The sequence below is a fragment of the Sus scrofa genome, chromosome 1, assembly GCF_054392235.1.
Source record: "Sus scrofa isolate SSC_HxYL_T2T_F1_AM1 chromosome 1, Sscrofa_HxYL_maternal_Yorkshire_Landrace_v2.0, whole genome shotgun sequence".
Taxonomy (NCBI): Eukaryota; Metazoa; Chordata; class Mammalia; order Artiodactyla; family Suidae; genus Sus; species Sus scrofa.
In genome coordinates this window covers 277514993-277539664 of record NC_139383.1, presented here as the reverse complement: position 1 = coordinate 277539664, position 24672 = coordinate 277514993, and the positions used below count along the sequence as shown (strand labels likewise).

At 38.2% G+C, this 24672-nt stretch overlaps 1 protein-coding gene across 10 annotated transcripts in view; it reads left to right on the top strand.

Annotated features, from left to right (window-relative positions):
- Positions 1-24672, top strand: part of STRBP (spermatid perinuclear RNA binding protein) — a 161016-nt gene that overhangs the window by 93000 nt on the left and 43344 nt on the right. For all 10 annotated transcript variants that reach the window (XR_014827221.1, XR_014827222.1, XR_014827220.1 and 7 more), the window contains 5 exons: positions 5585-5676; positions 6201-6296; positions 7424-7535; positions 8203-8300; positions 8503-8614. Coding sequence is in view for 5 of the 10 variants with exons in the window: in XM_021074611.2 (XP_020930270.1) it covers positions 5585-5676; positions 6201-6296; positions 7424-7535; positions 8203-8300; positions 8503-8614 (510 nt within the window). In the remaining 5 variants the exon portion in view is untranslated. The remainder of the gene's footprint in view (positions 1-5584; positions 5677-6200; positions 6297-7423; positions 7536-8202; positions 8301-8502; positions 8615-24672) is intronic.

Genomic DNA, 24672 nt, shown 5'->3' with positions numbered 1-24672 from the left:
ACAGTGTAGCTGAGCATTTGAGACTTTGGCTGTGCAGTTCTGTAGGATTTGTTTCATGACACCAGACAGGAGCTCTTGGCTGGATGCAGTTCTTTCCTGCTGCATGGGGTGAAAGCACAAGATTCACTGGGTTCCAGGAAATTCTGAGATTGAGAGATATCCCTTTTAAAAAATATCCACTCATTTTCTTTCTCAAAGTTTAGAAAAATATGCATTGTAACTTTTTGGGAGACATTTTCCTGTAGAATCTCAACTTCTCCCCTCTCACGAAACAAACAGGCTATTCGCAATGCATAAATACCTCATGTCTTTTCTTTCTCTTCATTTGCACATCCTTGGGTAAATCAAAAAAAAGAAAAGTCTGGTTGAGAGCAGGCAGAACTAGAGGACACGGTTGTTACTTTATCTCCTCAGGGTTGTCTCTGCAGAAGTGGATCTATAACTACTCGTTTCAAATTACTGTTTACTTTTTCAGTGGCCAGAGTACATAGTGAACCTCTTTGGTATTGTTTACTGTTTCCCAGGTAAGAGTCCTCTTGTGCTGTCAGTCTTCTTTCCATATTTTAGTCCTTTACTTGAAGACCCTGTAGAATAACCATAACCTGTCTTACTTTCTGCTAAAGAAGGCATAGGAGAAAAAAGCACAGATCCCGGTGCCTGGCAGCCAAGTATTCAGTTCTTAACTATTCAATTCTTAACTATTACTGTGTGACCTTGGACAGGTTTCTTTATTTTAAAATGTGGGTAATGGGAGTTCCTGTTGTGGCTCAGTGGTTAACGAATCCAACTAGGAACTACGAGGTTGCACGTTTGATCCCTAGCCTTGCCCAGTGGGTTAAGGATCCAGCATTGCTGTGAGCTGTGGTGTAGGTTGCAGACGTGGCTCAGATCTAGAGTTACTGTGGCTGTGGTGTAGGCCAGCAGCTACAGCTCTGATTAGACCCCTAGCCTGGGAACCTCCATATGCCACAGGAGTGGCCCTAGAAATGGCAAAAAGACAAAAATAAAAATACATGTGGGTAATGAATACTTAGAAAGTTCTTTGAGGTTAAATGAGAGAATTTATGTAATGTGACCTGTATAACTCCCAGCACAAAGTGGTGGCTTAGTAAATAGTGGTAGTCACTGAGCTTACTAAAAAAAGTCGCAGTGGGAGTTCCTGTCGTGGTTCAGCAGAAATGAATCTGACTAGTATTCATGAGGATGAAAGTTCGATCCCTGGCCTCACTCAGTGGTTTAAGAATCTGGCATTGCTGTGAGCTGTGGCATAGTTCGCAGACATGGCTCACATCCTGTGTTTATATATACATAAAGTCACAGTGCATACGTATCTACTCCAAGTGCCTTGAGTTCACAGTGAGAATAATGTGGACATGATAGGTCTGAAGAAGTGAGCCTAAACATGGTTGAAACTCTTAAAATACCCATTGAAGTATGGTATTGAAATCATTATACTATATTTGCTGCAAGTACTAATAATGAGCTGGCTTACGATTCATTGAGACAGGTATCTTTTTCCCTACTCCTGTCCTTTATCCCTGTACCTACAGTAGTATGTAATATTTAGCAGGCAGTCAAAATCTGTTGAGTGCGTTTTTGTAGCCAGCATATTATCTGGTCAAGTAGAACTGTCTGGTGTATAACGATCATTAATAATGGGCATCTTAGAATTCAAGCAGTGTTAAGATACTTTATAACTTACTGTGTTCTAAACACTTTCTTATATATGATTTCTTTTAACCCCCACAATAGCCCTAAGGTAGAGCTGTGAGATAGATCTATCTATCTATCTATGAGTTAGATAATTGTCCTGTTTTATAAATGAAGAAAGTCTCGTTTTACCCATCTCCTCTGACTCTTAGGTCTAGTAGTTACTATCAAGGATGATTATAGGAGCATCTTAGCTGATTTAGTTATTCTGAGCATCATATGGTCTAAGCTTCTTTTGATGCTTGCGATTTTAAACCAGAAATGTATTTACTGTGAGGGTGATAATCAGCTGTTTATTACATTTACAGTGCAATTGGAAACCAGGTAGATAGGGAAACTACAGAGGCTGAGACAAACCACAGTCCTCACTATGAAGGTAGATTTTCAGGGTTTCAGAGAAGTTGCCCAAAAGTCCCTTTGCCGAATTGGTGCCAGTGTGAACTTCTGATGCGTTTCGGCAGAATTTCACTAGCATGAGTTCTTCTAGGTGGAAGACATTAGATTCTCACAGTCCAGAAATTACAACTAGGATTTATAAAAATGCTGCAGGCTTTGTTTTCTTGCCTTCCCCGGCTGCTAGACCTACATTATCCAGTGCAAACCTGTAGCCACTGTATATATATATATTTTTCTTTTTTGGCAAAGTTCCTGGGCCAGGGATTGAACCCTCACCACAGCAGTGACCCGAGTCGCTTCTGTGTCAGCACACTGGATTCTTAATCTGTTGCACCACCTGGGAACTTTGCCATTATCTTTCCAGGGGTCCACTGCCTACTGAAGCATTGAAGGGATTTGTCTACTATAAGTTAGGAGAACAGTGTTCTGTTTTACCTTAGTGCCACATTTACCTGTTCATGTTATTGTGGCCTGAGTTTTTGCATGGACATTGACTTGAAGCCCTAATATCTGCTCTCTACAAAGCCTCAAGGAATTGAGAGAAGGGACTGTCAGGGTATCTTCAGACTACCCTCAAAGTTCTGTCTGCATGAACTCAGCTTCATTCAGATTATCAAGGAGGCCTTCATGATATCCTAGCTTGATTATTTTACCTTTGAAGAGCCCAGGTTCCAGGCACATAAATCCTATTTAATGCAGTCCTATTCAGACTTTCCCCTGCCCCATCTCCAGGCTCATGTTTTTGTGAACTGGCAGAGAGTTAGCTTGCATGTGAGGGATGGAGAGAAACTGACCAACATTTCCTGCAGTATGGTGTGTTTCTAGTCACTGATCTAACCTCTAACCAAATAAACAAAGTTAGGCATAATAGACTTCTTTTCAGTGCTTCCATTGTTCAGAATGTTTTATGTACCTTCATGCCCTGATGGCAGGTTACTGAGCAATACATTTTTTAAATCTGTTTTTCTTTACTTTTGGCATTTTTGTCGCTATTTCATATGTTTTTTTAAATTGGTTTTACTAGTCACTGTAGGAAAAATGAAATGGCTCATAGTTCTGTTGTTTCCAATTTGAAGACACCAAGATGCCTTTTTATTAGAAAAACTTTAAATCTCCACAAAATTGAAACACCTACATTAAAGTTCATACAGAAATGTTAAACTTGAGGTTCTGATCCAAGAAGTAGCGATGTTTTTCCAGCAGCAGTTCTGTGATTGCCACGTCTTAATGAATGAAAATATATAAAACTGTATGCTTTTAGTTAGGGAAATAGGCAAGCAGGACCTATAAGTAGCACTGCAGTGCCATATAATTTTATATAGTTTTAAAACAAGCTTTGAAGAAGATAAAATGAGATGAATTATTAAATCCCTTCTGATGTTTCCCACCTCATGAATATTGAAACACTTTGGATCTTTTGACTTTTTGACTATCAGAGCATGAAGAAACATGGCCATTGTGATTGTGATGTAAAAGGGAATCTGGTGCAAGTCTTCTGTTCACTGCCTGTCCCTTTCATCTCTTATTAGTAGAATCTGTTGCCTCCAAATGTTGACTGTCTGTAGCAGGCTGATGTCACTATTCTTTTTTTTTTTTTTTTAAATAAGATTTCTTGGATGTAATCTAACATTTGGAATCAAAGAATTTATGTAAACATTTTTGCCATTGTTCCCCTATAAAAATGTCTTGTGTTGTGATGAGTGTAAAATGTTAATTACAAGCTCTCTTCACTGGACAGAAGTACCAGAACGTTCAAAAGGAGTTGTTTTGCCTTGTCTTTTCTTATCCAAACTTTCTCTGACTCACTTTCACCTTCCATTGACTTCCCTCTTCCCAATATTCCTGCTTAAATGAGATAATAGAATAAAACTTAGCTTGCTTTACTCTTAACTCAAAGTTTGAAGTCTTAAAAAATAAGCAGTCCATGCCTTTTCTTGGGATTACATTGTTTAGCAGTCAGTCAACCTTTGTCACCCCTAACTTTTAAGAGATTCTAATTGTTCATTTACAGTAGTTTGTTCTATCTCCAAATGAGCTTTACGCAGATGCTTGTATTGACCACACTTAGACATTTTGACATATAAATATGAAAATGAGTTAGTTGTATGTTTTTTGTTGTTAAAAAGAATTAAGCAAGGCCAGGAACTAGGTCATCAATGAAGTAATTACCTGTGTATGTGTATGTTTATAAATAAAAACACATTAACGGTTTTTTTGAGGCTTTCCATTTTATGAGTAAAAAGGGTAAATGAAACGAGACTCTGTGTTTTTGAATTTGTTTGCAGAGATTAATGTGAAACAATGCAAATATCTGCTGTAGAGCTCGCCTGGTCAGAAAATAAGTGTGTAGCACTTCAGCCTTTACATGTTGCAGCCAGTAAGGAAAACCTACACAAACATACTGCTGAGTTTGTGACTGTCATTATGCCAGGAAGTAGTGTTAGTGTACTCTCCTACATCTGAGAGTTCTTCAAAGAAGATGGTGAATGTGACTTAATTAGATTAGACAAAGAATCATTCTCCAAGAAATATTGTTGTATGTTATATACATTTAAATAATATACCAAGTCTTCAAAAGTTTAAGTTTAAAAACCCACTCCCTAGTAGCTTAGAGGAAATAAATTTGGCTATCTAAACATGGATTTAGCATCTTGTTATATTTTTCAAATATGAATATTTGTCACTAATCACATGTTTGAATTCTTAATTTTGCTGCTTTGGGCCATCTAATCCAACTTTGAAATGTTAAAGCAAGTTAAATAGTTGTACTTCTTAGTATTCTTTGGTCCTTTAAAAAAAAAGTATGTAAAACTTGAAATAATATTTAAATATTTCACTTTCGTAGTTTTAATAATTTTTGTTTAGAAAAGAAAAAATCAGAGAACTCCAAAGTGACACTTGAGGAGTTCTTATCAGTAGGGTAAAGTTTCTATTAGTAGTCGTCTTGTTGGATGAGTTAATTTAGTTGTGAAAAAAAATAAAATAAAATTACAATGTTCAATGTATTCTCTTAGTATATCTCAAATTGATTAACTACAAGAGCCCCAGTTTTCCTTAAGAATTGATTAGTCATTAAAGTCCCTTCTATAAAGAAAAGTTTTTACTGCTGTTGGTCCCAGATTTCTGTTCTTTGCAGCCTGCCAAAGGAAAAAGTGCTATGTACCTATTTTGTGCCCTGTGATGTTATATACATGCTTAATAAGATCCCAGATTGTATGTAGCAGCGTTTGTTTACTGAACGAGTGCCTTTGTGCTCTTGTTGTCCTTGTGCACAGAATGGCTCTGTTGACTGTTGACTTAAGTAATCGTAGTGCATGTTATTGAAGAAGAAAGCAACAAAGCCAAATCCTGAAATCTTCTGGGAGTCTTATTAGTTCACTCAAATGCTGCTCTTCTTTTTATTTTTATTGTTTGGTAATTTGACAGGAACCCCTTGGTCAAATTGTATCTGTCTCTCTTTATCCCATTTTCCCATTAGAAAAGGTTGCGATGAAAGATCCTCCGGATTTACTGGACAGGCAGAAATGCCTGAACGCCTTGGCGTCTCTTCGACATGCCAAATGGTTTCAGGTTGGCTCTTTGTTATTGTCTTACTGTTATCGTAGCCTTGTGCAGGTTTCACTTGGAACACCTGCCGCTTAATGTTTTCTGTGTAATATATAAAATGGGGGTGCTCTTAGGATCATTGTAGGAGTAAATGATTTGATTTAGGTGAAGTCCCTAGTATGGCTTCTACTATAGTCAATGATGTTTAATTATCATATAGTCCTTTTTGGCTTAGTACTCTGAATTTCAAATGATAGCTTATAAAACACTGACATGAAGGAGGAGAGTTAAAGTTCAGACAGACAGTTGCCCAGAAATGGGATTGCCATGAGGCTGTAAGAGCAGTTTTAATAATATGCTTCCTTTATGTTAAAATAGGCCTTTCTAAACCATAATTTTACTACTTTTAATAACTTGATTGTTTTGCTTGACAACTTATGAGTGACTGGTTAATTAGTATTTATTTTAAAGAACCTATCCATGATCAGTGTTCTTAAAATGAAGAGTGGGTTTCAACAGGGATATTGGAATCATTTTGTTTGTTTTAGGCAAGGGCAAATGGATTAAAATCATGTGTAATTGTCCTCCGCATTCTGCGTGATTTGTGCAACAGAGTCCCCACATGGGCCCCACTTAAAGGATGGGTAAGTACTTAAATATGATTAAAAAGCAAATTCCGAAGCTATAGTCAGAGGAAACCCTGTAGAAATCACATGTTACTGTAAAATGGCTCTGTTCTGAGTTAGCTAAGATGTGCATTATCTATTTTTGTTCTAGAAAAAAATTAGGGATCTTGTTGTCTGAATTCTTTTTTTTATAACCTGTCTCTTCTACCTCATCACATTCATGTTACAGAGCCTGAGATATTTTTTTCTGACAAAAAAGTTCTATAGCTGTTAAAAGTGAGTGTCTCCCTGCACTTTACTCTCCACTGGTGGTTGATTATTATTCACCTACTGCCCAGGAAAATCTCTTTGACTGGCATATTTCTCTTCCAGTGCTACTTTCATATAAAATAAAAATTACCTGCTATAGCAGTATAATAGCTCCCATACCCTCTTTTTCTTTCTCTTTGAGTATAGACATTTAAAAGTAAGTTCATGTTAGTAATTGAGGTCAGGTGAATAGTACACTTACCTGTAGTTTATAATGTATGTTGCCAAACTTACTTAATTTGGAAATTTACTATGCTTGAACCAATTAAGACCCCTTGAAGAACATTATAAAACAAATAAAGCTGTAAACGGTCATTTTAAATTAATTTAGCAATTATTACTTTGATGTGGCATCATGAGTTTTTAGTTTATTAAATATGGAGATTTGGTCCTTAAATTCTAATCGTAATACTTGGGGAAGGATATCTGAAATGAAATCTTACTGTGGTTTGAGTGCTTCCTAGGTTAAGTGGGAGATAGGAGGGCTGGATTTGAACATTGGCTATTTATTAGCTATTACTAACTTATGTGAAGGCTTATTAAATAAATTTTTGCTAAGTCAATTAGATGACTGCAGTTTCTTAAGTAATCCTTTCAGGATAACCTAAAAGAAAGTTTTTATAACAAAATGTCTTCTGAATATATTATCTCAGAAATGGTTGACTTAAATACTCTGGCTGGGTAAAAGTTGATAATCAAGTGGGAAAAGTTAATTGGGCCCTAAATTGGCTATAACCTTTTTGGCCTCCATTGTAGATAGAAATGTCAGCTCACATTTAACTGGAATCCTTTTAACACTTGGTGCATGTACTAATTTGTAATTTAATATCTTCTAGCCACTAGAGCTTATATGTGAAAAGTCTATAGGTACTTGTAATAGACCTTTGGGCGCTGGGGAGGCCTTGAGACGAGTAATGGAGTGTTTGGCATCTGGAATACTACTTCCTGGTAAGGGTTTCAAACTCTGGAGGCAGAAGAATCAGAAAAATTCCATTTTAAGTTTCCTATTATGTGCTAAATTTGTCGTCTGCACAGGAAAATGATGTGTAGGAGTTGTTTTGCTTGGAATTTTAGCAATTAGAATGCTTAAATGTTGGAAAAGTGCTATAAAACTCTCTTTCAATAATTGTAATTTATGTTTTATATGTACTAACATAAAAGGTACTAATAAGATATAGTGTCTGCTGTGAATTTTCTTTACCTAGAGTTCTGAATTTGAAAATGTTTATATTTGGTTAAAATGTATGAAGTTCATTTTGTTTGCAGTCTGGTGTTTAATTTGGGAAAATTAAATTTGGTCTTATTTTCTGTATGTAATCCTTTTAAAGATTTGGGATAATTCATCATGCTATTTCTAAATTCTCAGAGTTAAGACCCAATTTTGACTTTGGATATGCAAGTGACTTCTAATAAACCAAGGACATTTAAATGCTAACATATTGAAAATGACTGTCCTTTCTATTTCATTTAATTGAGCAGACTTTTAACCTTGTTTCTTAGTTTTTTTTTCCTTTTTCTCTCCTCTCTTTTCTTTCTCTTGTATTTTATGTTAGTTTATTGAATTCGTAATTCAGTTCTGAATAGTACTTGTGTTTTTCTTTTGCCTTTGCCAAAGGGGGTCCTGGTCTTCATGATCCTTGTGAGCGAGATCCAACAGATGCTCTGAGCTATATGACCATTCAGCAAAAAGAAGAGATTACCCACAGTGCACAGGTAGGAGATGGGCTATATTACTGTGGTCTACTAGAGGGATAGCACATCATCTTCTTAAAGCCTTTTTCTTGCCTTTAGTTAGTGACTTTTGCCATCATAGTAATAGCATTTAATTAGCTAGTAGTGTTTTTAGCTAGATGTTCTCAGGGCTTTCTGAATGAAAAATTTGAAATTTGAATAAATATAATATTTTTTTCTTTAGCATGCACTCAGACTATCAGCCTTTGGCCAGATTTATAAAGTGCTGGAGATGGACCCCCTCCCATCTAGTAAGCCTTTTCAGAAATATTCCTGGTCAGTTACTGATAAAGAAGGTAAGCGTGAAAGTTTTTTGTTGGGGTTGGATGTGGGCAGTGATGGAGATGGCCATGGAATGCTTCTCTTGTTAGAGCTGAGAGAACTAAATGATTTTTAACCCAAGTCATATGTAAGAATGTTTATTGCTTTTCTTCCTGACTTTCTTCTCTTCTGCCCCACATCTTCTGTGACATTAACTTGCTGTCATTTATTATTATTGATGAACTTATTTGGCTCTGTTGGTCAGATTCCAGTACAGCCAACTTAGGGATGGCACTTTGAGAACCCCTGGTGTGAGGAGAAGATAAAAGTCACAAGCTTGGAGGAGACAGTATCACAGTAACTCCACAATTTAATGATCTTGTCATGCTTGGAAGTGTTACGTAACCAAGAAAGAGAAAACAAATACATAGAGGAGGAAATAGTGCATTGGAAAGTTTAGGACTCTCTTCCATTTGTGCTAATCTTTCTGAACTCAGATTAGAGTTTCAGTAGAAAGAGCACAGGCTTTAGGGTCAATTTGACCTGATTCCAGTCATAGCTCTACTGTTTACCAGCTTTTAGGCCTTGAATGACCAGTTCATCTCTTTCTGGAGGACTATTATTCCCACTCTATTGGGGCTGTTGGCAGATTAAAATGCCCAACTCAGTGCCTGCAAACAGTAGATACAAAATGTGAATCCACTCACTCTCCTCATTATGCCACAAAAACCTCTCTCTCTCTTTCTTTCTTCTTCATCTTGTATTATACTAGAAGGTGGAATGTTTAATACCAGTTATTTTCATCTGGAACAACCTACCTACCACAAAAGATATGACTCTCATAATTCTTATATGATAAAAATAGTGCAATGGCCTGGTTTATTTATTGAAACAACAGAATTCTAGTGGGATAAAGACTTTTTAGGGAGTTTACCAAATGAAAATTATTTCATAGTAATTCTAAGGCCTTTTCCCCCCTGGCTTTTTCGGCTCTGTGTTTCATGAGTGTATAGTTTTCTGAAGGTTGCATGTGACCTGTAATAGCATCACCTCTCTGATGTCTAATGCAATTTTTTGCTTATTGCATTAAAATTTTTTTGTTTTAATTTCTAATTTGCTAAATATTGATAGATATTACCTACAAAACAAAGTTCTTTGGGTGCTCAATAATTTTTTTAAGAGGGTAAAATGGTCTTGAGACTAAAAAGTGTGAGACTCACTGCTTTCAACTATAAACTCAGGGGTAAGGAATCCTCCAGGCCCTACACGTAATTATTACAAACCGGTGCTTAATAAATGTTTGTGAAATGAAAGTCATTCTCTTCCAGAGGATGTTCACACAATGGCAAAGAATTTCTGAAGAAGATTCACATAGCCATGTCTCTGGATTGAATGATTGAATAAAAATTTCAAATATATGTATAGATTCTTAATAAGGAAGATTTTTATTTCATTCACTGAGTTCTTTTGGTTTTGTGTTTTTTCTTTCATTAGATGGTATATCTATTGTTATATGACTTAGATTATTTTTTTTTAACTTTAACGGTCTCTGCTCAAAAGTTTGGGAACTGCTAGTCTATCAATTTATAGCTTAAAATAGAACCAGACAGTTGGTGTTTCCATTCGAGTCCTATCAGTTACTAGCTGCACAACTTGGGCAGATCACTTAACTATTCTGCGCCTGGGCTATAAGACGAGGGAACCAAGGCCATTGCCTCTAGACACTTGCTGCATTCTTCCTTATAATTTCATGGTTTTTAGCATGTGCCTTCCTGACATTGACCTCTAAACTTTATTCTTATAATTCTTGGTGATTTCAATATGCATTTAGATGATTTTTTTAAAACAGAATTTTGGCATCCTAATTCCTTGACTTCCTCTCCCATACATACTATGTCTTCTACCTTATTACCTCAGGTGCCCATCTGTTGGACCCAGCCTAGACCCTGTCTTCAGTAACTGTACCTGTACCCTCTCCATGATTCCTTCTCAGGAATCCCACTTTCTAACTACATCTCATTGTCACACTGTCTATTACTCTACGCTAATTCTTGAACTTCACCATAGATTTTTCTACCTCTTCATTGCCCCTCACCTTTCAGCTGGTCTCACTTCTGTCTCTTCTCTGTATTCACATGGAGATTATGATGATCACTCCCTTGCACATTCCTTTATTTTGTTGATCCTCTCTTGCCAGAAATTCTGGTTGAATCCAATTCTGTGCCTTTACCAGGTTATTGGACATTGTTGGAGGAAAAAATCCATAGATATCTTAACTGTTCTCCCTTTAAGTTTGAGACGTTAACCTTAGTAGATTATTTGCGTTGTCTGACAGTCCTCTTCTGAGTTCTAGAGTTCTCCACTTCTCCTAGATAAGCATTGCACATGTGTCATTTCACACTTCCCTTCCCACCCCTCCCTCTCATCTCATGACCTTGTTTGCTCTAAGTACTCATATACTTTGCTTTCCCTCCCTTGACTGGTTAAAGCTTTTCTACTTGTCCACTGTATTCCATCCCCTTTTGTCTACAAATGGACATTATTCTAGTAATTCTTTTTTTCTAACCAGCATCAATTCCTTCCTTTCCACTGGGTCATTCTCATGAGCATAAAAACTTGCTATAGTGCCTCCCATTTGAAAGACACAGCTGAACTCCCCCTTGATTCTGTAGATTCCTCCAATAGAGTCCCATTTCTCTGCTCACCTTTACAGCATTACTTTTGGAAAGAGTGGCCTATTGTTTCTTTCTCCTTTTTCTCACTTTCTTTAAAATTTATTTTTATCAGGCATTTCTTCCTTACCACGCTACCCAAGTCTCTCTTGTACCTCGTGCATTATTACATTCAGTGGCTAGCTTTCATTCCTCATCTTAGCTGGCTTTTTTGCAACATTGGACACGAGATGAACACTATTTTCTGTTATATTTATTTTGTTATGAGATATAACACATGTATAGAAAGTATAAAATCTGTATTGTTTAAAAAGTCCATAGAGTTCCCTTGTGGCACAGCAGGTTAAGGATCAGCTGTGGGTTTTATCCTTGGCCTGGGAATTTTCATGTGCTTCGGGCGTAGGCAAAAAAAAAAAAAAAATCCACACAATCACCACCTTGGCTAAGAAATGGAACACTTGTCAGCTTCTGAGAAGCCATTTATTTATCTTAACATAGCACCTCCCTGCCCTATGAACTACTGTTCCTAAACTTTTGTTGTTGTGTTTTTTTTTTTTTTTTTTTTTTGGCTGCACTTGCAGCATGTGAAAGGTCCTGGGGCTGGGATTGAACCCAAGCTATAGCAGTGACTTAACCCACTGAGCCACCAGGGAACTCCCCATTCCTGATTTTTTTGATAGTCATTTCCTTGATTTTCTTTAAAGCTTTCCCACCTTTGTGTGCTTTCTTTAACAATTTAATTTGTTACTGCCTAGAACTTTAAGGAAATGGAGTCATACTGAGTTTAATTTTTTGTGACTAAGCTTTTCTGTCCAGTATTGTCTGGGATACATTTCATGTTTCTGCATATAGCTATAGTTCATTCATTTTTGTACCTTTATAGTATCCATTATGGATATACTACAGCTTATCCATTGTACTTTTGAAGGACATTAGGGTTCTTTTTATTTTGTGGCAGCCTCTCACATTGTTGGCTAGGAGCATTCTTATACATGCCACCTGGAATATATATCCAGGAGTTACTGTGGGCCAGTATACGATCTAGTAAATGGTTATATATAGCAATTTATATTCCCACCAGCAGTGTATGAAAGTTCCTGTTGCTCTCTATCCTCAACAACAGTGGGTATTGTCAGATACTTTTTCTGACATGAAATACTACTTTTCATTTGACTTCCAGGTCATTGCATTATCTTGAGTCTTCTGTCCCATTGCCCTTTCCTCAGCTGTCTTTGTTTTCCTCATCTTCCTGATTTCTGAATATTAAAGTGTCTCAGGGTGCAGACCTCAGACCATTTCTCTTTATTTACACCTATTTAAGCTCTTTAGATCTCATCTAGTCTCTTGTCTTAATACCTCCTATTCACTGAAGATTCCCACATTTATGTCTTTGTAGACTTCCCAGCCCTTGACCTCAGACCCAGCTATCCAAATGGCTCCTCAGTGTCTCCGCATGGGTGTCCGCATGGGTGTCCGACAGACCCTCAACTTAATGAAGTCCTGTCTGTACTCTGCTTCTCTCATGTGTTCTTTTCCATAGTTACTGCTATCCTAGTCGTTGGAAACTCTGTCCGCCTCTGTGCTCTGGTCAAAGCCCTTCACCCTTGAATCCTCTCTTTCTTTCATCCTTATCCAAACCATCAGCAAATGACAGAGACAGGCTGGATCACCTACCCACTGTGCCACAGCGAGAACTCCAACTTTTTATCTATAGAGAGTCAAAGGAAGTTGCAAAGATAGTACTGAGAGGTCTCATGGACCCTTCACCTGGTTTCTCCCAATGGTTACATCTTATGCAATGATAGTACAATGTGAAAACCAGGAAATTGACATTTACACAACGCGTATATAGGTTTTAGGTCATTTTATCACGTGTAGATTTGTGTAGCTACTACTGCAGTTAGGATACAGACTATTTCATCACTATAGAGATCTCCCTTATGCTGTCCCTTTATAGGAGAACCACCCCTCTTTTGTCAACCATCTCCAAGCTCAGGAAACCACTAAATTGTCTCCCTCTCTATAATTTTGTCATTTCAAGGATTTTGTATCAGTGATGTTTCACGTTATGCAATCTTTTGAGACCCTGGTCCCCTTGCTCACTGTAATGCCTTGTGGCCCGTCCAAGTTGTTAGCATGTGTCAGTTGTTTGTTCCTTTTTACTGTTAAGTAGGATTCCATGGCATGACTAAGCCAGAGTTTGGTTTAACTAGGCACCTATTGTAGGATATATTGTTTGTCTCCAGTTTTTGGCTATTACAAATAAAGGTACTGTGAACAATCTTGTGTACATTGTTGTGAGCATTTCACAAAAACAGGTTTTTTGTGTGTAGGGTTGGTCAGCAGTTTTCCTTTGTTGTAACATTTTGGGAACATAAAATGAGTTGGGAATTGTCCATCCTTCCTTTTCTGTTCCTTGAAAGGGTTTGTGTAAGACTGATGTTATTTCTTCCTTAAGTGAATTATCAGTGAAGCCATTTGGGTATGAGATTTTCTTTGTGGGAAGATTTTATTGTTTTTTATTTTTATTTTTGTTTTGTCTGTTTTGTCCTTTTTAGGGCTGCTCATGCGGCATATGGAGGTTCCCAGGCTAGGGGTCTAATCAGAGCTACAGCTGCCGGCTGAGTCTGCGACCTACACTACAGCTCACAGCAATGCTGGATCCTTAACCCACTGAGCGAGGCCAGGGATCGAACCCGCAATCTCATGGTTCCTAGTCAGATTCATTTCTGCTGCACCACAATGGAAACTCCTGTGGGAAGATTTTAAATTATAAATCTAATTTCCTTGATAGTCATCGGACTGTCATCTTCTTATGAGAGTTCTGGTAAATTGTGTTTTTCTAGGAATTTGTCCATTTCGTCTAAATTTAAAAATAAAATAGTTTGTAAGATCCTCTTATCTTTTGATTGGTATTTGTAGTGATGTCCTCTTTTATGCATTTTATACCTTCTTTTTTTCCGATCACTCTCACTGGAGGTTTATCAGTTTTAGTAGCCTTTTTTTTTTTCTTTTTTTCTTTTTTTCTTTTTTCTTTTTTTTAAATCAGCTTTTGACTTTGTTGATCATCTCCTGGTATATGCTTGTAATTTATTTCATTGATTTCTGCTCTTGTCCTTTGTTTTTCCTTTACAACTTTGTTTTTGTTTTTTTGCTTTTTAGGGCTGCATTCGTGGCATATGGGACTTCCCAGGCTAGAGGTTGAATCAGAGCCATAGCTGCCAGCCTAAACCACAGCCACAACACTGTGGGATCCCAGCTATACCACTGCTCGTGGCAACACCAGATTGTTAATGCACTGAATGAGACCAGGGATTGAACTGGCATCCTCATGGATACTAGTCGGATTCGTTTCCATTGCGCCACAAAGGGAAATCCCCCTCACTGCTTTCTTTGGGTTTAATTTTCTCTTCTTTTCTAAATTTTTGAGATAGATGAATACATTATTGGTTAATTTTTTTGAGCCTCTCATTTTATATACTATTAAGATTGTAAGTTTACCTTTATATGAGTTTTGTGTGCATTAAGCTCATTTTACATTAGTATTTTCATTATCAGTTAGTTAAAACTATTGCTTATTTTCCCTTTTTATCAGTTCTTTGACACATAAGCCATGTAGATATCATTGCTTAATTTCCAGACAAATGACAATTTTCAAGTTACCTATTTGTTTATTTATCTAGGGTCGCACCTGTGGCACATGGAGGTTCTCAGGCTAGGGGTCCAATCGGTACTGTAGTAATGCTGGCCTATGCCCGAGCCATAGGAACGCAGGATCTGAGCTGCATCTGTGACCTACCCATAGCGCACAGCAACGCCGGATGCTAAACCACTGAGTGAGGCCAGGGATTGAACCCATGTCCTCATGGATGATAGTTGGGTTCTCTCACTGATGAGCCAGATGGGAACTCCAGTTATCTATTTTTGAAGTCACTTATTCTGATGTGATCTAAGAACATGCTTTTTTTGTTTGTTTGGTTTTTTTTGTTTGTTTGTTGTTGTTGTTGTTTTTTGTTTTTTGCTTTTTAGGGCCACACTCGCTCCATATGGAAGTTCGCAGGCTAGGGATTGAGTCACAACTGCAGCTGCCGGTCTACACCACAGCCACAGCAACTCATCTTCCGAGCCGCGTCTGCGACCTACAACACAGCTCACAGAAACACTGGATTCTTAACTACTGAGCAAGACCAGGGATCGAACCTGCATCCTCATGGATATTAGTCAGGTTTGTTACCACTGAGCCACAATGGGAACTCCTGCTTTGTATGGTTTTTTTTTCTCTTTGATGTTTCTTAAAACTTAATTTATGGCTCAGCACATGGTCTTTTTTTATAAATGATTCATATTTTGCAAAAGTATGTATATCTGCAGTTGGTCAGAATGTCTTTAATGTCAGGTTACATTTGTTCATTACATTATCCAAATCTTACACACTTGTACTCAATCTCTCTACATACATATATAATATTTTTTAGCTTGTTTCTTAATTACTGAGAAAGGTATGTCAACTCCCCTCTATTGTAAATTGTCCATTTCCCCTTGCAGGTCTGCCAGTTTTTTTTTTTTTTTTTGGTCTTTTCTAGGGCTGCCCCTGTGGCATATGGAGGTTCCCGGGATAGGGGGTCTAATCAGAGCTGCAGCCAAAGGCCTACGCCGGAGCCACAGCAATGCGAGATCTGAACCACGTCTGTGACCTACACCACAGCTATGGCAACATTGGATCCTTAACCCACTGAGCGATGCCAAGGATCAAACCCGCAACCTGATGGTTCCTAGTTGGGTTTGTTAACCACTGAGCCACAATGGGAACTCCAAGGTCTGCCAGTTTTTATTTATTTATATTTATTTATTTATTGAGATTTATTTTTAAATTTTTTTATTATTCAGTGAATTTATTACATTTATAGTTGTACAGTGATCGTCACAATCCAGTTTTATAGGATTTCCATCCCACAAACCCAGTGCATCCCCCCACCCCCAAACTGTCTCCTTTGGAAACCGTAAGTTTTTCAAAGTCTGTGAGTCATTATCTGTTCTGCAAAGAAGTTCATTCTGTCCTTTTTTCAGATTCTGCATGTCAGTGATAGCATTGATGTTGATGTCCCATTGTCTGACCGACTTCACTTAGTATGGTAATTTCTAGGTCCATCCCTGTTGATAAAAATGCTGGTATTTTGTTCCTTTTAATGACTGAGTAATATTCCGTTTGGTGTATGTACCACCTCTTCTTGATCCACTCCTCTGTCGATGGACATTTAGGTTGTTTACATGTCTTGGACTGACAGTTTTTAATTTCTAGAATTTTGGATCCTTTATAGTTTTAAGATTTTCTGCCACAGGTTTTTCTTGATGACTTTTTTTTTGTTTTTGAGCATTCTAATCATTGTTTTTGTTAAAGCTTGATTCTGAAATAATGCTTCATCATCTGAGTCTCTTTTGGATCTGTTTCTGTTGTTTGCTGCTTCCCATGATTTTTGATTATAATATCTTACCTTTTCATGTACTTGTATTTTTATTTGTTTTTATTATTCAATGAACTTCATTACATTTATAGTTGTACAGTGATCATCACAACCAAATTTTATAGCATTTCCATCCGAAACCCCCAGTGGATCCCCCCAGCCCTAACCTTTCTCATTTGGAAACAGTAAGTTTTTCAAAGTCTACACGTCAGTATCTGTTCTGCAAAGAAGTTCATTGTGTCCTTTTTTAAAAGTCCGCATGTAAGTGATAGCATTTGATGTTAGTGTCTCACTGTATGACTGACTTGAATTTCTAGGTTCATTCATGTTGCTGCAAATGCCATTATTTCTTTCCTTTTAATGGCTGAGTAATATTCCATTGTGTATATACACCACATCTTCTGTTAATGGACATTTAGGTTGTTTCCATGGACATTTAGATTAATGGACATTTAGGTTGTTTCCATGTCTTGGCTATTGTGTATAGTGCTGCAATGAACATTGGAGTACATGTATCTTTTTGAGTCATGATTTTCTCTGGATAGATGCCCAGAAGTGGGATTGCTGGTTCCAATGGTAGCTCTTTTTTTAGTTTTCTGAGGAATCACCATACTGTTTCCCACAGTGGTTACACCAATTTATAATCCCACCAACAGTATAATAGGGTTCCTTTTTCTCCACACCACCTCTAGCACTTATTTCTTGTAGACTCTTTGATGATGGCCATTCTGGCTGGTGTAAGGTGGTACCTCATAGAGTTTTTTTGATTTGCATTTCTCTAATGATGAGTGATGTTGAACATCTTTTCATGTGTTTTTTGGCCATCCGTATGTCTTCTTTGGAGAACTGTCTGTTTAGATCTTTTGCCCATTTTTTGATGGGGTTGTTTATTTTTTTGGCATTGAGCTGCAGGAGGTGTTTATAAATTTTAGAGTTTATTCCTTGTCAGTCGATTCATTTGCACATATTCTCTCCCATTCTGTGGGTTGTCTTTTTGTTTGTGTAGGGTTTCCTTTGTTGTGCAGAAACTTTTAAGTTTAATTAAGTCCCATTTGTTTGTTTATGTTTTTATTGTCATTACTCTAGGGGGTGATCTGAGAAGATGTTGCTGTGGTTTATGTCGGAGAGTGTTTGGCCTATGTTTTCCTCAAAGAGTTTTACAAGTATCTGGTCTTATATTTTGGTCTTTAATCTATGTTGAGTTTATTTTTGGGTGTGGTTTTAGAGAGTGTTCTAATTTCATTCTTTTACTAGTGGCTGTCCAGTTTTCCCAGCACCACTTATTATTGAAGGGACTGTCCTTTCTCCATTGTATATTCTTGCCTCCTTTGTCATAGATTAGTTGACTGTACATGCGTGGGTTTAATTCTGTGCTTACAATCCTGTTCCACTGATCCATATTTCTGTCTTGGTGCCAGTACCATATGGTTTTGATGACTGTAGCTTTGTAGTATAGTCTGAAGTCAGGGAGCCTGATTCCCCCAGTTCCATTTTTCTTTCTTAGGATGACTTTGGCTGTTCTGGGTCTTTTGTACTTCTAAACAAACTTTAAAATATTTTGTTTGAGTTCCATGAAAAATGTTCCTGGTAATCTGATAAGGATTGCATTGAATCTATACATTGCCTTGGGTAGTAGAGTCATTTTGATAATATTGATTCTTCCAATCCAAGAGCATCATATGTCTTTCCATCTGTTTGTGTCTTAGAGTTTTGAGAGTACAGGTCTTTTGACTCTATAGGTAGGTTTATTCCTAAGTATTTTATTCTTTTGATATGATGGTAAATGGGATCATTTCCCTAATTTATCTCTCTGATCTTTTGTTGTTGATATATAGAAATGCCGTCAATTTCTGTGTATTAATTTTGCATCCTGCAACTTTTCCAAATTCACTGATGAGCTCTGACAGTTTTCTGGTAGTGTCTTTAGGATTCTCTAGGTATAGTATCATGTCATCTGCAAATAGGGATAGTTTTACTTCTTCCTTTCCAATTTGGATTCCTTTTATTTGTTTTACTTCTCTGATTGCCATGGCCAGGACTTCCAAAACTATGTTGAATAGTAGTGGCAAGAGCATACATCCTTGTCTTGTTCCTGATCTCAGTGGGAATTCTTTCAGCTTTTCACCATTGAGAATGAAGTTAGCTCTGGGTTTGTTGTATATGGGCTCTATTATGTTGAGGTAGGTTCCCTCTGTGCCCACTTTCTGAAGGGTTTTTATCAGAAATGGGTGTTGGATTGTGTCAAAGGCTTTTTCTGCATCTGTTGAGAGGATCCTATGGTTTTTATTCTTCAGTTTGTTAATGTGGTGTATCACACTGATTGATTTGCAGACATTGAAGAATATTTGCATGCCTGGGGTAAATCCCACTCGATCATGATGTACAGTCCTTTTAATGTATTGTTGGATTCCTTTTGTTAGCATTTTGTTGGGGATTTTTGCGTCAATGTTCATCAGTGAAATCGGCCTGTAATTTTCTTTTTTTGTGGCATCTTTGTCTCTTTTTTTTTTTCCTCTTTTTGCCTTTTTCTAGGGCCGCTTCGTGTGGCATACAGAGGTTCCCAGGCTAGGGGTCTAATCAGAGCTGTAGCCACTGGCCTACACCAGAGCCATAGCAACGCGGGATCTGAGCTGCATCTGTGACCTACAGCACAGCTCACGGTAACCCCGGATTCTTAACCCTCTGAGCAAGGCTAGGGGTCGAACCTGAAACATCATGGTTCGTAGTCAGATTAATTAACCACTGTGCCACGATGGGAACTCCCTTTGTCTGGTTTTGGTATCAGGGTGATGGTGGCATCGTAGAATGAGTTTGGGAGTGTCCCTTCCTCTGCAATTTTTGGGGATAGTTTCAGAAGGATAGGTGTTAGCTCTTCTCTAAATGTTTGATAGAATTCTCTTGTAAAGCCATACGGTCCTGGACTTTTGTTTGTTGGAAGTTTTTTAATCACAGATTTAATTTCGGTGCTTGTGATTGGTCTGTTCATCTTTTCTATTTTGTCTTGGTTTGGTTTTGGAAGATGTACTTTTCTAAGAACTTGTCCATTCCTTCTAGGTTTTATTGGCATATAGTTGATAGTAGTAGTCTCTTATGATCCTTTGTATTTCTGTGATGTTTGTTGTTACTTCTTTTTCATTTCTAATTTTATTGATTTGAGTCTTCTTTTTTGCTTGATAAGTCTGGCTAAGGGTTTATCAATTTTGTTGATCTTTTCAAAGAATCAGCTGTTTATTTCATTGATCTTTTCTGTGGTTTTCTTCATTTTTTCCCCATTGATTTCTGCTCTGATCTTTATGATTTCTTTCCTTCTACTAACTTAAGATCTTCTCTGTTCTTCTCTCTTTAGTTGCTTTAGATGTAAAGTTAGGTTATTTATATGAGCTTTTTCTTGTTTCCTGAGGTAGGCTTGTATTGCTATAAACTTGCCTCTTAGAACTCCTTTTGCTGCATCCCATAGGTTTTGGAGTGTTGTGTCTTTGTTGTCATTTGCTTCTAGGTGTTTTTTAATTTCCTCTTTGACTTCTTCAGTGATCCATTGGTTGTTTACTAGCATATTGTTGATTCTCCACGTGTTTGTTTTTTGCAGTTTTTTTCTTTTTGATTTCCAGTCATACAGTGTTGTGGTCGGAAAAAATGCGTGATGTGATTTCAATTTTCTTTCTTTTTTTAAAATCATTTATTTATATTTTTTCTACTGTGCAGCAGGTGACCCAGTTACACTTACATGTGTACATTCTTTTTTCTCACATTATATGTTCCATCATAAGTGACTAGATAGAGTTCCCAGTGCTACACAGCAGGATCCCATTGGAATCCATCCCGAAGGCAACATTCTGCATCTATTTACCCCAAGCTCGAGTCCCTCCTCTTAAAGTTATTGAGGCTTGATCTGTGGCCCAGAATGTTATCAGTCCTAGAGAATGTTCTGTGTGCACTTGAAAAGCATGTGTATTCTGCTGCTTTTGGATGGAATGTCCTATAAATAACTACTAAGTCCATATGGTCTGATGCTTCATTCAGGGCCTGTGTTTCCTTGTTGATTTTCTGCTGAATGATCTGTCCCATTGCTGTAAGTGGGGTGTTAAAGTCCCCGCTGCTATTGTGTTACTGTCAGTGTCTCCTTTTGAGGTTGTTAGCAGTTGCCTTATATGTTGAGGTGATCCTATGTTGGGTGCATATATATTTACAATTGCTATATCTTCTTCTGGGATTGATCCTTTGATCATTATGTAATGTCCTTCCTTGTCTCTTATAGTATTCTTTGTTTTAAGGTCTCTTTTGTCTGATAGGAGTATTGCTACTCCAGCTTTTTTTTTTTTTTTTCCCCTCCCTTTCTGTCTTTCCTAGGGCCTCGCCCACGGCATGTGGAGGTTCCCAGGCTACGGGTCTAACCGGAGCTGTAGCCAGAGCCACAGCAATGCAGGATTCAAGCCGCATCTGCAGCCTACACCAACAGGTCACAGCAACGCCAGATCCCTAACCCACCAAGAGAGGCCAGGGATTGAACCCTCAACCTCATGGTTCCTAGGTGGATTCGTTAACCACTGAGCCATGACGGGATCTCCCAACTCCACCTTTCTTTTGATTCCTGTTTGCATGGAATATTTTCTTCCATCCTCTCACTTTGAATTTGTATGTGTCCCTAGAAGTGAAGTGGGTGTCTTGAAGACAGCATATATATGGATTTTGTTTTTATATCCATTCAGCCAGTCTCTGTCTTTCGGTTGGGGTATTTGGCCCATTTACATTTAAGGTAATTATTCACTTGTATGTTCTTACTGCCATTTTATTAACTGTTTTGGATTTGTTTTTGTTGCTCTTTTTTCTTCCTTTCTTCTCTTATTCTCTCCTCTTGTGGTTTGATGACCATCTTTAGTGTTGTATTTGAGTTGTTTTTATTTGTTTGTGTTATCAATTGTAGATTTTTGTTTTGCAGTTACCCTGAAGTTTTTTTTGTTTTTTGTTTTTTTGTCTTTTCTAGGGCTGCACCCATAGCATATGGAGGTTTCCAGGCTAGGGGTCTCATTGGAGCTGTAGCCACTGGCCACAGCAATGTGGGATCTGAGCTGCATCTGCAACCTACAACACAGCTCACGCAACACCAGCTCTGTAACCCACTGAGCGAGGCCAGGGATTGAACCCACAACCTCATTGTTCCTAGTCGGATTCCTTAACCACTGAGCCACGATGGGAACTCCATATTTGAGTTGATTTTTCTTATTTGTATGTGTTATCAATTGTAGATTTTTGTTTTGCAGTTACCCTGAAGTTTTGATATAGGAGTCTATATCTATATATGAGATTTTTGTAAGTTGTTGGTCTCTTAATTGCAAGTGCCTCTCCAGTATCCTGCATTTGTACCCTCCTCTTCTTACGATTTCTGGTTTTGTTAGCATATTTGTGTGTGGATGGTTTCCTACCTTTACTGTATATATGCCTTTACTGGTGAGCCTTGTCATTTGTAGTGTTTTCGTTTCTGGTTGTGGCCTTTTCTTTTCTGCCTAGAGAATTTCCTTTAGTATTTGTCGTAAAGCTGGTTTAGTGTTTCTGAATTCTCTTAGCTTTTGCTTAACTGTAAAGCTTTTGATTTCTCCTTCAAATCTGAATGAGAGCCTTGCTGGGTAAAGTAATCTTGGTTGGACGTTTTTTCCTTTTATCGTGTTAGGTGTATCATGCCAGTCTCTTCTGGCCTGCAGCGTTTCTGCTGAAAAACTTCCCAGTAACCTTATCATGGTTCCCTTTTATGATATTTGTCTCTTTTCCCTAGCTGCTTTCAATATTTTCTCTCTGTCTTTAATTTTTGTCAGTTGGGTTAATATGTGTCTCAGAGTGTTCCTACTTGGGTTTATTTTGTATGGTATTCATTGTGCTTCCTGCTTTTGAGTGAATGGTTCCTTACCCATGTTAGAGAAATTTTTGGCTATTATCTCTTAGAATATTTTTTCTGTCCCTTTCTATCTTCTATTTCTGGCACCCCTATATTATGAATGTTGGTGGATTTAACATTGTCTCAGAGTTCTTAGACTCTCTTCATTTCTTTTCAGTATTTTTTCTCTTTTCTATTCAACATCAGTGATTTCCACTAGTCTGTCCTCCGCCTTGCTTATTCATTCTTCTGCCTCCTGTGTTCTGCTATTGGTTGCTTCTAATGAATTTTTTATTTTATTTATTGTATTTTGCATACCTGCTTGCTTAAATTTTAAATCTTGTTTTTTTTTTTTTTTGTCTTTTGTCGTTGTTGTTGTTGCTATTTCTTGGGCCGCTCCCGCGGCATATAGAGGTTCCCAGGCTAGGGGTTGAATTGGAGCTGTAGCCACCGGCCTACGCCAGAGCCACAGTAACGCGGGATCCGAGCCGCGTCTGCAACCTACACCACAGCTCACGGCAACGCCGGATCGTTAACCCACTGAGCAAGGGCAGGGACCGAACCCGCAACCTCATGGTTCCTAGTCGGATTCGTTAACCACTGCGCCACGACGGGAACTCCTAAATCTTGTATTTCTTTGCTCAGTGTTTCTTGTAAATTATCAGTCTTTGCCTCCACTTTATTTCCAATGTCTTACATCATCTTCAGCATCATCAGTTTAAAGTCTTTTTCTTGGAGGCCAGTAATCTCCAGATCACTTAGCTGTTTTTCTGGGTTTTGTTCTTTGTCTCTTGTCTGAGTTATAATTCTGTCTTTTCATTTTTATAGTTTTTTGATATGGTGTTCTTTTTGCAGACAGTAGAGTTGTAGCCTCTCTTATTTGTGGTGTCTGCCCCCATTGTGCATGACGTTGGTATGGAGGCTTTCTGTAGGCTTCCTATTGGGAGGAACTGGTGCCTGCCCACCATTAGGCAGGCTGATTCGGATCACTCTGGTGGGTAGGGCAATGTTTCTGGGTGAGATTATGGGTTGCTCTGTGCCCCGGGGGGGGGGGTCTTTAGGCAGCCCGTTCACTGATGGGTGGGGCTGTGATCCCACCTGGATTATTGTTTGGCCTGGGGCTTCTTAGCCCTGATGCATGGGGCCAGATTTTCCCAAAATGGCCACCTCTAGAGGGACACATGCTGATGAATTTTCCCGAGAGCTTTGCCTCCAGTGTCCTTCCCCCACAATGAGCCATAGTCACCCCCTGTTTTCCCAGGAGATCCTCTAAGAACTGCAGTCAGGTTTGACCCAGATTCCTGTGGAACTTCTGCTTTGCCCTGGGACCCAGTGCATATGAAAGATTGTGTGTGCCTTTCAAGAATGGGGTCTCTGTTTCCCCCAGTCCCATGCAGCTCCTATGCACAAGCCCCACTGGCCTTCAATGCCAGATGCTCTGGGGGTGCTTTCTCCCAATGCCAGATCCCCAGGAGAGGGGACCAGACATGGGACTCAGAACTCTCACTCCTGTAGGTGAGTCTGTGATACAGTTACTTTCCAGTCTGTGGGCTTCAAACCCGGGAGGTATGGGGTTGCTTATATCATGTAATCGCCCCTCCTACCTCTTGATGTGGCCTCCTCTTTGTCTTCTGGAGTAGGGTATCTTTTTGAAAGTTTCCAGTCCATTTGGTTGAAGATTGCTCAGCATTTGGTTGTAATTTTGTTGTTTTTATGAGAGAAGGTGATCTCCAGTCCTCTTCCACCATCTTAATCCCCTGTGTATTTGTGTTTTGTTTTGAGTGCCGGAGATGTAAATTGAACATTTTTTAGAGAATTTAAAGCCTAGGGTAATGAGGATTTATATTTGTTTCTGGGAGTTGGCAATCAGGGTTACTTTAATACAGTCAGAGACTTAGGTGATTTGAAGTTGGGCTTTAGTCCTTGGGATTGTCTAACTATTTCTTCTTTCATTTATTTCTTGCATATGGTGTTACATAGGCCCAACCCACAGTGTGGAGGATTCACCAGGCTTTCTCTTTTTAGTTTTCCTTGAACTTCAGATTTTGACATGGTCAAAGATTTTCTATTTGCTCTCATCAGGAAGGCTATTC